This window comes from Neocloeon triangulifer, unplaced genomic scaffold, assembly GCF_031216515.1.
Source record: "Neocloeon triangulifer isolate White Clay Creek 2 clone unplaced genomic scaffold, ASM3121651v1 ptg000022l, whole genome shotgun sequence".
NCBI classification, from domain to species: domain Eukaryota; kingdom Metazoa; phylum Arthropoda; class Insecta; order Ephemeroptera; family Baetidae; genus Neocloeon; species Neocloeon triangulifer.
The window spans coordinates 997,002-1,009,351 of record NW_026775562.1 but is presented as its reverse complement, the minus strand read 5'-3'; the positions used below and the strand labels follow the sequence as shown (position 1 = coordinate 1,009,351).

At 34.1% G+C, this 12,350-nt stretch overlaps 1 protein-coding gene and 1 non-coding gene across 2 annotated transcripts in view; both read left to right on the top strand.

Moving 5' to 3' along the window:
• The window catches only part of LOC132204562 (agrin-like), a 30,284-nt gene that overhangs the window by 13,235 nt on the left and 4,699 nt on the right, over positions 1–12,350 (top strand). The window contains exons 3-12 of the mRNA XM_059633142.1: positions 7,689–7,940; positions 8,002–8,238; positions 8,817–8,995; positions 9,440–9,692; positions 10,626–10,841; positions 10,906–11,012; positions 11,072–11,180; positions 11,525–11,734; positions 11,786–11,938; positions 12,069–12,329. Coding sequence (XP_059489125.1) covers positions 7,689–7,940; positions 8,002–8,238; positions 8,817–8,995; positions 9,440–9,692; positions 10,626–10,841; positions 10,906–11,012; positions 11,072–11,180; positions 11,525–11,734; positions 11,786–11,938; positions 12,069–12,329 — 1,977 coding nt within the window. The remainder of the gene's footprint in view (positions 1–7,688; positions 7,941–8,001; positions 8,239–8,816; positions 8,996–9,439; positions 9,693–10,625; positions 10,842–10,905; positions 11,013–11,071; positions 11,181–11,524; positions 11,735–11,785; positions 11,939–12,068; positions 12,330–12,350) is intronic.
• On the top strand, positions 10,213–10,374 carry LOC132204892 (U1 spliceosomal RNA). The gene has a single exon (XR_009442576.1). It is a non-coding gene; the product is annotated as a U1 spliceosomal RNA (small nuclear RNA).

Here is a 12,350-nt window from a genome sequence, read left to right as displayed (position 1 = left end):
GCGTGCAGGCCAGAAAAACATTAGGCTTCTTTTGTTGAAAATCGGCCGTGAGGGAAAAATGACTGATATTTTTGCATCCTCACGCCTCTTTCCATATTTCACACATCAAAGCAAGTCAAAAATTTGTCAATTGCTGAATTCTTTTCTTTTATAAATGAAAATTATTTTATTTTGTTAAACTAATTTGGTTATTAACTAGAAAAGATAAGAATAAGCGCTTTCAAATTTCATATAGGAAATTTGATTAATTTAGTTTTATATTTGATGTGATTTGATGTAAATAATATTTAAATTTTTGTTATAATTCTCTTTTCAAGAACAATGAAAATCATGTTTCCTCACAATTTGATAAGCTCTTTATTTATATTGCTTATGAAAACTAAAAAAACTGTAAAAAAGTCTGACCAAATAAATTGTCTTTCAAGTTAATTAACAGTTCCACTCTTTGTCGAATTTTACGAAATCTCGAATCTTTTTTGCTCGTGCGAAAAAGCCATTAGGTATCGGTCAAATTACCTTGAGTCTGCAGGGTCTAGGAAGGAATCTGAGGCCTCTACAAATATTTGACCGCGTCTGAGAGGCACGCGGTGAGAGCAGAGAGGAGGTGCCTCTTTAAATAAAACCTGCACGCCTCGGGCTAACTCATTCTTATCGACTTTAAATGACGCCTATTTATTTATATTCGCTAATGGAACGCTTTCTTCGTGTGAAAAATGTGTTCTCGGAATTAATCCGAGCAGGTATCGCACACAAATCTTCTGAAAACCTTATTTATGTTTTTGGATTTCTCCCATATGGAATAAATTATTTCGAATTAGTCATTTTCGTGGGAAGAATTTTTAATTTGATGAAATTTCATGCCTTACATTGTTTTTTGACGAGAGACGCCGCCGCCTTGAGGAAAGTAGATTTCGTCGCGCGTCAAATTATGCTGGAGGAAAAAAATGCGTGTTATATTATTTCTCAATCCACCTCCGCCCGCTGTCCAGGTGATTTGTGCTTTATGGAGGGCTAGGGAGACACGAGGATTTTCACACTTTTTCCGCCTGTCTCCGCGTGTAAGTCTTTGGAAATTATATGAAATTATACCTATTTCAAGTGGACGAAAAAGGTAATAAATAAAATATTCCAAGAAATAAAGAGGGAAATTTAGACAGTGATATGTTAAATGAATCTTTTGCTGTTTCGGAAAACCTTCTGAAAATGTAAACCTCTTTATTGATTTATTTTTTAATTATATATTAATAAACTCTCTAATTTATAGTTGCTATTTAAACACATTTTGTGAGCTAAATTTTGACTATAGAGATAAATTCTTTTCAAGTTAATTTTAAGTAATAAGCTAGATTTGCGATTAACGTTACAACAATGCTCATTACAAGTCTTTAGTGAAGTAAAGAATTTTCTAAACGGAGGAAAATGCAAGATCGTGAATTTGACTTTTTGCAGTAGCTCAAAATTTAATGAAATAATCGGCTTTAAAAAAAGAATTCCAATTAAATTGGTAAAGAAGAAAATAAAAATAAGTTAAAAGATTTAACTTTATAGATTAATACTTTTGAATTTTTTTAAATATACCAAAAAACAGATAAAAACCCTGTTAGCTTTTTTGCATTCATAAAAAATAAAAATAAAAACGGTTCAAATAATTCATGCACGTGTCAATTTTTGCAAATCAAATTTAAAGGAGAGGCTGGCTTTATTTATTCAGCCCTATTTTTCATTTTACTTTAATTAGTTTGATTTGATTTTATTACTTAACTATTTTTTAATGAATATTTCATTTTAAACATTTACATTTTCAAAATGCTTTAATTGAATTTATTATTAATCCATATTTGAAAGAGATATTCCAATAAAATTCCGATATATCATTTGCCAAGGGCCCCAATTATTGCGCTCTCGGCTTATTTGAAGCGGAGTAGCGTTTTTCTTTCTCCGCGTCTCGTCGTGCGTCTGTCTGCTCATTTGTTTGCGCGCGGCCCCGAGAGCAGGAAAATACTACGTGTTTTTCTCGCCCACACACACACGACTTTCGTCGGCACCACTTTTCTCATCGCTCGAAATCCCCCGAAAACGACCAAAATTTCCACTGTTCTCTTCGCCGAATTTGTTCCTTTTAGAGAAAACTCGTCGCAGAGTTTTTCCGAAAGGAAATCGTGCGATTTTCCTTGCGGAAAAGCGACTTTCAAAGGCCAGGTGTCGCAGAGATAGAGAGAAAAAAGATCGGTACCTGTTGCACCGCCGCGGGAGCCGAGCGAGAAAAGGCGCCGCCTTCCGACCTTTTTCTCTCGCTTATTATTATTTTCTGCCTCGCGCGCTCTCAAGAGAGAGCAGAGATGAGCCCTGAAAAATGACCGCTTTCTGGTCCTCCGATCGCCACTCATTAATTATTTCCAACAGCATTATGACGAGTCTCCCGAGCAATTTCAAACCGGACGCAGTGATTTTGCGTATTTTATTATTCAAAAACTCCCAGATTTGAATCTTCCATATCAATTTGTAAATTCTAAAATGAAATCTTTCTTAAGAACTAAAAATCAACTTAATTTCGTTTAATTTTTTTCCATGTGAGGAAAATCGGCACCTTTTTTTATTTTTAATTAATCAATTTTGGGAATTTTTTCAAAAAATTCAATTGAGAAAGGCTCATTGTTTTCATAGGTTGACAAAGTCGTAATGAAAGGTAGTTTAATTGCATAAAAAAATTATTCTCTTTCCAATTTCAATAAGAATTTACATAATTGCATTACATCTCAACGGCAACAAGTTTGCTATAACTTGGTTTAATTAAACAGTTAAACGTAATAAAATAAATGTATGTTATTATAAAGTTAAAAATTCCATATTTTACATTTATCTTGGTTTATTGATAATTTTGTTTTATATGTTTTTATTTTTAATTTTTTGATTAAAGCTTAAATTTACTACGATTAGCTCTAATAAAATTTCATATACAAATGCTATTTATAACAATTGTGCATTGAAATTTATATAAATGTCTACATGCAATCAAGAAAGTGTCAACAAAGTAAGGGAAAATTTCTGTTCACAAAAGTTAAAAAGATTCCAGCTTATATGGTTTCATAAATTCTTATTCAAGGGGTAATAAAAAAAATTAAAAATATCCTACAGGACTAAATTTTTACAAAACATTTTTTTTTATTATGATTTGTAAATTTCATTCTCACAATCAGGTCTTGTATTTTGATGTGAAATAGTCTGTTCGCGAGAGATTCTTGAGTGATTCGTGTATTAGACTTTGCATAAATTAGCCCTTTGTCACGTTTTACAATAGCGTGTATTCTTGAATAAATCGTCTTCCCCCCTCATCGATTACGAGGGGGCTGAAAACTGGTCCTTGTGTGTCAAAGCAGCGGGGGACGAAGAATCATGTCAGACAAAGAAAAGCTGGTCGTTTTTTTTTGTCTTCCCAATTCGAAGCAGATGAGACGGGCGTGCCCACATTTTTTTTACCGATGCACCCGTCAAAGATGATAATTTTCGTTGCCTTTGTCGCCGCCTGATTATTTTCTTTCTTCAAAGTAAGGCACGCACACCCTTTTAAAAAGAGAATGCGTTTTTTCTGGTAAAAAAAGGTCGATCACAATTTTGAACAATAATAGTAAAAAATAGTTCAAAGCTCTCAAAGGTGTTGGGTGACAAAAAAAAAACATAAAACAGGGCGATTCCCACTTATTCTATTTACTATTGTTGTCCCCAAATAATTCTCAACTAATGAGAAAATAAAAACAACGCCCAAAATTCAAGGGAAAACTAGATGTGTATATAATTTTCTAGAAGTGTTTTTTGGTGATAAATTCCGAGACGGGAAAGCAGCAGTTTGATTACAGTAATTGTGAATGCAAATTTCAACAAGCGTGTCGGAGCTCCCGATATAATATTAGTGGCCGGCCTTTTTTGGAAAGTGGACTCGAGAGATCGAGCAACAGATAAAGCGCGAGCACATAAAAATTGTCACCTACTGCGATCTGGTCGACGCTAATTACATCTTAAATCTCCAGACGAGCTCAGGTTTCACCACTTCGAAAACAAAAGAGACCTGGACCGACTAATTGCCTCTTTTTGCAACTAATCTTGTCGACAATCTTATGTTATTTATTCTTACCTCTATTTTAAAGAGTCTGAAAACTCTCTAAAAATTTATTGAATCTTTTCATATACTTATAAAAAATATTTGTATTTTGTTTGAAGTTTAGATCTAAATCTTCAACAACAAAATTAAATTTTTTTTGAAAATTTTCAGGTCCTTCATTGCTTTGAAAATAACCGAATATATAATTAAACACGCCGACACGTGTTTTCTCATCGTCGGACACGCGCGTGTCGAATAGGAAATTAACATACGGAAAATCGAGAGTTTCGAGAGACCCACCCTCCCTCTTCACACCAATTTACGAGAAGTCTTGTTGAGCCATTAGATTTATTATCTGATCTCATTTCATTCCTCTCGCCTCTCTGCAATAATAATTTTACTCATTTTTAATTGGGTCCGGTGAAGAAGAGGCGGAAGATTTTGAGATTTCGGCACCTGCTCATTTTTCTTGTAATTAATGCGACCCTCCAAATATGTTTCAATTCCAATTATAAAGCTTCGAGATTGATTAACTCTTCAAAAATGATTAATTTCCCATTGTGGAACTTAAGTGAAATTGTGTCTGATAAATAAATCGAAGCTAATTTTTCATTGCTATTGGAAATTATTTTAAATGAAGCAACCTACGGTTCAGATGTCGAACAAAAAGAAGTCGTGTTTCTTAGCTTAAGTGCGAAACAATAATAAATATAATTTATTCCATCTGCTCGCCAGACTGAGAGATACAGACTTCTTTATTTTACGAGTGGAATTTGTTTCAATAAGGCTCTGTGGTCATATAGAAGAGAGAAGAAAAAACTCAATCCCTTTTCCTACCTGTCTAAATTGTAACAAGGGCGGCTCCTCCTGTTCGTCCAAACAAGATTATTCCTCCGTCAGCCGGAATTTCTCTCCTCATGAGAGAGATGCATTATTGGGCAATCCAAACGGCAGGGTCGTGGATTTTAAATATTTATAATTCAGGAAAAGCTAGTATAATTGTCAAATTGAAATACGTTCACTTGAAGAACGAAATAATTTAATTATTTAAAGCTGTAAAACGTAGAGGATAAGAGGGATGGGTATAAACTATAACAGGTTTAAAATAGTATCTGATATGTTGTTTAAAAATTTATTTTAAGAGGAATTTTGGAAAACTTATTAAAATTATTGTGGTTTTTTGCAGAATAATTAGTTAACTTCATTAAACTTTGGAAAATATAATATTTTGAAACAAATAAGTTGGAATAAATTTATTTCAACTTTTATTTGTTTCAAAATATTACAGCTCAAGATTTCACATAAAGTTGGATTATATTTGTATTCAACAAAACACGCAGAAAAATGCTACTGAAGTCTAAGGAAATAAAATAAGCCCTCATTCATTTTGCTTATTTTCTTTTAATTTTTGCTTTTCTTTTGACAGACTTACCAAAAATTTCCCCCTAGTTTGATATTAGTTTTTTTTTAATTTAGTAACTTTGGTGGTGATGATTTTTACTGTTTCTGGGTGGCACTTTTTTAAAATTCTTGTCTATCTCTTAAATTGAATGGAAATTACACTCTGAACTAACGGTAAACCTTTTATGATATGCCACAATTTTCACCCATTGTTTGTTTACTCACGAGAATATTACGTAGAATTTAAAAAAAAATTATGATCTCGACGTTCAGAGTAAAATTATAGACGAGCTTGGCGCCTCTCCCGCCCCCAAAACCTAATGATGGGGTTTTGTCGATAATGACACCCTTCCCGAAAGGGACTCGCTCTCTCGTCGGTGTTTATCTTTCAATTTTTCAGTGGGTGGCAGCCTTTTATTTTGTAATAATATCAGCAGCCATTAATCTGAGATCGACCCGCCGCTACAATATAAAAAGTCTCTCAGAGAGACTTGATAATGTTATAATACGGAGGTGTGCTTTATTCGGAGGAAATACTTCTCAATACACGTGGGACGAATAACGCTGTGATTTATTATGCTCCCTCATTCGAATATCGGAAACTCCCACTTTTGATCGCAAGCGAAGAACAAAGGCTCCCTTGACGGATAAATTTGTTAATGTTGATTTATGGCGATAAAATTAATGTGTGAAATCCTAAAAATTAGTCGGAAATCTTGTTCATCACATTTTCATATGTTAGATCCAAGGATCCAAAAATTAAAAAAAAAGATTATGCGAAAATTTAAAAAAAAATCTGATCCTTTAATTGTATTTATATACTTTTGAGCACTTTTGAGATACAAAATATTTCATTTATGGGGATCATTTTTTTATTCATAAAATAATAATTTATAATTATAACAAAATAAATAATCTAATAATTTTATAACAATTAAAAATAAACTTTTTGGGCATTATAAAATTTGAATTAAAACGTTTGCACATACAAGTAAAATAGTAATTATACGTAATTATTTTAGTAAAGGGTTTTAACATTTTTGAATAATTAATTTTATGCGGGCGCTAAATATTCAACAGGGTGGCTTCCACCGTATAATTTATACTACACACAAAAGTAAAGTGGTGCTAAAATTACTTCTCTCGCTGCTGTTATTTCACCGTTTATTTCCATTTCTCCCTGCGGAATAAATAACAAAATGTTGGCACCGAGACGACAAAACAACAAACGCACTACCAGCCTGATAAATTTCAACAACGCACGCCGCAAAAAGGGCATCGCACGTGCTCCAGCCAGGTTTATTGTTGTGTAGTGTTTGCGTAATTATGATTTAAGGCCTCTTTTGTAATTAGCCTATACTGCGCAGTTTTGATAATGAAATTTGAATGAGTCGCTTTAAAATTATACGCTCGAAAAGTGTGAAATTTTAAGGACAGAAAGACGGAGAGAGAGTTTCAGATTGTTGCAGACTCGTGAATTAATAATTAAAAATTAATCTGGTGGGGCTGCAGAAAAGCTCACCCTCCATTCTAGCCGCAAGTGAAAGGGGTTGACATTCAGAGAGCTAATAGGGGTGTTTTAAGTCAGTGCAGTTACAACTACGAGCCAACACAGTCGTCTGCTCTTTGTGCTTGAATTTTGTTTTCGTTTTACCGAAATTTTTACGAAGTTTAAAGAATTTAAATTCTTCAATTGGTTTTTATTCTTGTAAAATTTAAAAAATATTGTTATTCCTGGTATATTTTAAATTTTTCCTACTAAAATATGATTGAAAACAAGTTTCAAATCAACGGTGTTACAAGTCCTCAAAGCAGACTTTCTCGAGTTTATCATTTCTGCAATCAAAGAGCAATTTTTCTTATTCTTCTTTTAATCATCTTTTCGCTATGTTTTCTCGTCGCCAGTGCCATTTTCTTCTCCAAATGTAAATATTCTCTACAATTTATTTCAATATTTATTTTACCTGGAAATGTTTTATGAATCTCACAATCAGTTGTAAATAAGGAATTCCTATTTGGATGCAGCGTCAATTCCGACTGCCAGTAAAATTTACGATCAAAATAAATAATAAAAAGTTATCACAAGAGTTAAAAATTTCAATCTTTTTTGTTTTGCTTTTACATCTGTGGTTTTTCTATTATTTTCAAACTTTTTTCATCGTAAGTTTTAATGTTTAAATTTTGTTCGCAGATTTGCAAGCGAGGCCGCGAGCGTACCTGAAACAGGGTGAAGTGTGTGCCGATTCCTTCTGCTCTTTCGGCGCCACGTGCGTGCTTGGCAAAAACGGGCAGCGACGATGCCGCTGTCCCGAGAGGTGTCCCACAATTGGTCAGGAGCCGGTTTGCGGTTCGGACGGCCGCTCGTACGCCAGCGAGTGCCAGCTCCGGATGGCCGCCTGTCAGCGCCAAGAAAACGTCAAAATCGTGCAAAAACGAGAATGCGGTTGGAAATAAAATTTTCATTTTTCATTAAAATATTTATTTTATATAATTTGGACAAACAGATTTTTCTGATCCGTGTCGGCATCAAAAGTGTCCGCCGGGAGCAAAATGCGTGCCGGCGCTTGACGGACTCTCTGCAAAGTGCGAGTGTCCGACCGAGTGTCCCCTTTCGTACGGCGACGGCAGCTCAAGCTTTGTTTGCGGCTCGGACGGAATCAATTATGCAAATTTGTGTGAGTTGAGGAGAAGTGCCTGCACGAAAAATGAGGACATCGGAGTCAAGTTTTACGGAAAATGCGGTAAGTTTTTTTAATTTCCATTTATTTCTTTTTATTAAACAAAAAATTGACTCCACTCAAAATATCTGCATTAATTTAAAAATCACAAATTGAAATGTGGCAATGTAGATCCACCAATTTCATTCCAACATAATAAATCTGGAGGAAATTTTAATCAGTTAAACTGTGATTAAATTTCAAAAATTATGTATCACTTTTAAACCAAGAAAGGCAAATGTTCCGTTTTTTATTTTGTAAAATTTCTTTGCTTTTCTTATTTTTTTTTATAACGTCAGTAATATAATATAATAATTTTATAGAATTTATTAAAATTGTCGCTATATATTTTGAAACGCGACAATTATTTTGCCTAAATTAGATAACAAAGAATTAATTATTTGAACATTTAGCATAAAAATAATTATATCTGAAATTATTTAAATTCCTAATTTTATCAAAAAATCTTTTTGTGTTTAATGACTCGACGGACTTTATTACTTTTGAGCCATTTGAACTTTGACGCCTGCCTTTCTCCAGCATAGGCAACCTGCTCGTCACTACTGCAGTTGCCGATTTCTTGATTTATTTCTCTTTTGCAGATCCGTGCACTCATCACGTGTGCGAATCTCCATCGGAGTGCCACTTAGATGAGGAGCGGAATCCGGTGTGCAAGTGCAGTGAACTTTGCCCTCTGGAGCTCTCACCAATCTGCGCCTCAGACGGCAAAACCTACATCAATGAGTGTTCCCTCCGCCAACATGCGTGCCGCTTTAAACAAGTAAATAATTTTAATGATTTCAATTTTTGATTTATTAGATTTAATTATTGGTGGTTCATTGCTGATATCTGCTAATTTTATTTTCGTTAACAATCAGTTTCAGATTGGCCATTATGGCTTGACTTAATATAAATGAATTTGCAAACTATTAACAATTAAAGACTTAATGTAGTAACCAATGAGCAATTTTATCTATTTTTTTTTTTAATATAAAATAAATAATACATAATTAGTATCAATTTTTCAAAAATTATATTTAAAACATAAAATGTATAATTTAAAAAAATATTATTTAAAATCCCTTATATTATATTTGTCATTAATAATTTTAACTAATCTTTTAATACTTTCACTAATTACAATAATGAACTTAATTTTTTTTTAATTTTACCCAAATAATTTAATTGAAACCAATTTTAATCATTTCTTGTGTGTTAATTACAGGACTTAAGGATCATCTATCGAGGAGAATGCTCAAGCGGCGTCAACCCTTGCTCAGGGGTGAGGTGCGGCCCCGGCCAGGAGTGTTCAGTCAATGGCTTAGGAGTGGCAGAGTGTCTTTGTCCCCCGGAGTGCGAGGCCCTGATGAGGCCTGTTTGCGGCGACGACGCTAAAACCTACGATTCCAAGTGTCATTTGGAGAGGGAGTCGTGCCTAGGCAAACGAAGAGTGGCCATTTCTCATGAAGGAATTTGTGGTAATTAAAAACTTATTAGTGATTTTTTTAATTTATTTTATAACTTATTATATAAAAATTGTTGAAAGCAATAAAAAATCAAACCGATTAATAACTAAATTTTTGTAAAAAGGAAAAATTAGCTCAATTAACTATTTAATAATTTTAAAATTAATTGTTAAAAATTTCACATTGTTGTAGGTTTAAATTTAAGTTAAACTAAATATCATATATATTCATCCCCTTTTACCCCATGATCTTTTAGTCAGCGCCGCCACCCCATGGTGGCTTACCCAGTGCACTAAGAGTTCTCACTTCTCCTTGATAATCCAGCGTATTATAATAATGACCAGCACAACTGTAGTTTTTTGTACTTTTTTTATTTCTCTAGATAACGAATATTTAGCTCGAGGTAAAGAAGGTGACTGTTTTTCAATTTGGGGGTCGAGAAAGTAAGCAGGGTTGTTTAAGTGGGTTGGAGTTCGATGCTCTGACGGTCGCGGCATTTAGGCCGGGCTCTCGAACGCAAGCCGCTGAACTCATACTTACCTGGCGTAGGGGTTACCGTGATCAAGAAGGCGGTTCCCTCAGGGTGAGGCCTTTCCATTGCACTACGGTTGGGTTGACCCCTGCGATTACCCCAAATGTGGGTAACTCGGGCGCGTAATTTTTGGTAGTGAGGACTGCGTTCGCGCTGTCCTCTTATAATTAATCAACAATAGTCCTTTCCCCCTAGAGATTAATTTCAATATTTCCCTATTCTTCTTAATAGTTTTAATTATCAATACAATGAAATAAGATTAATTTTTTTTTATATTAAATCAAGAACAATTTATCTGAGATTCTGATAATATGGAAAAAAATTTATATTTTCTAAAAAAATGACTTCATATCAGTAAAATTCTCCTTACAGTAATTTATTTTAAGAATTTTTATAATTTTATTTTGGTGCAGGTTCTGAAGGTCCTTGCAACCACCACCAATGTCCCTTCGGAGGTCAGTGCGTGGACAAAGGTGATGGAGTGCCGCACTGCAGGTGTCCAACGTGTCCGTCGGTATTTGCGCCAGTTTGCGGTTCGGACGGATTTTCCTATGACAATGAATGCAAACTTCGGCAGGAGGGTTGTGTCAGGAAAGCGCAGATTACCATCCTTTACGACGGACTTTGTGGTTAGAGTTTAAGAGTTAAATTATATTTATTTTCTTGATTGAAAATTGAAAATATAAATTCCAGACGGATGCAAAAGCCTGCAGTGCGATTTTTACAGCGTGTGCGAAAGTGACAGATCTGGAAATGCACAATGCGTGTGTCCTGAAAAAGCATGTCCGTCTAACAATAAGGTGGGTTTAAAATTTTTAATTATTAAATTCCTATATCCTATATTTACATTATTTTAAAGGGTGCGATATGCGGAAATGATGGAGTGACTTATGGATCAGAGTGTGAGATGCGCAAGCATTCTTGCAAGGAGAGGAAATTGATATCAGTTTCTCACATCGGAGAGTGCGGTGAGTTTTTTTTGAACGAAAAGTATATTAATTTAAATGGCTTAAAATTTGTTTAAGTTCTATTAATTACCCATTTATCAACAATAATAATATAAATATATTAAATAATAAAAAATTGTTTTAAAAATAAATTTCTTAATAAAAAAATTTTAAATTATTTAATAAAAGATTTTAACAATATTTTAATTTAATAGTAATTTTTAAATTTATAATTTACAGCTTTTTAATCATCAATATTTGATCAATTTTTTAATTTATGGCTTAATAAGTTTAATATCAATAAATGATTTTAAGTTGATATTAATTTTTTCATAATATTATTAAATTTTTTTGTATAATTTTAGACGTTTGTGACAACATTAAGTGCAAATATGGCTCTGTGTGCAAAAATGGCAAGTGCGAGTGTCCGGAAGAGTGTCAGTCCAGCAGTCCCGAGCCTGTGTGCGCTTCGGACGGTCTCACCTACGGCAGTGAATGCGAAATGATCAGGGCAGGCTGTGCTGGCTCGCAAGACCTGAAGATTGAATTTTTCGGAGAGTGTGAAGAGAAATATGGTAATTTATTAAATTTTTTTTATTATAGCCAACACTGAAATTTAAAAAAAGGTTCAACTTTGAAACCCTGCAATGGCGCTCTGCCTTTGATTGACCCCAAAAGTGGACTCGAGTACCACTGTGGTAATGGTTCTGGCAAAAATGAATGTCCTGCCGGCAGCTACTGCCACCAAACTCCAACTTTTGCCACATGCTGTAGAAAAAGTAAGTAGAATATTAAATTAAAAATTTAATTAAATTAGAATGTAAAATCCTCAAAATTGTATGATAGTTAATTAATTTAAAAATTTGGAGTTTTCCAAAACTTTTCTTTGATTAAATGGTTTAATTTTAGGTTTAATTCGCCTGAAGAAAACCTGCCAAGATTCTTGGTTCGGATGTTGTCCTGACGGTGAAACTGCCTCTCAGGGTTTTGACAACAGCGGCTGCCCTGGCACTTGTGATTGCAATAAACTGGGCTCCTTCTCGCACAAGTGTGATGAGAAAACTGGCCTGTGCGATTGCCGGCCTGGCGTCACAGGGGAAAAGTGTGACAGGTGCAAACCCGGCTTTTGGGGCTTATTAAAATTGTCCGAAGGCTTCTCAGGATGCATTCGTAAGACTTTTTGAATATAAT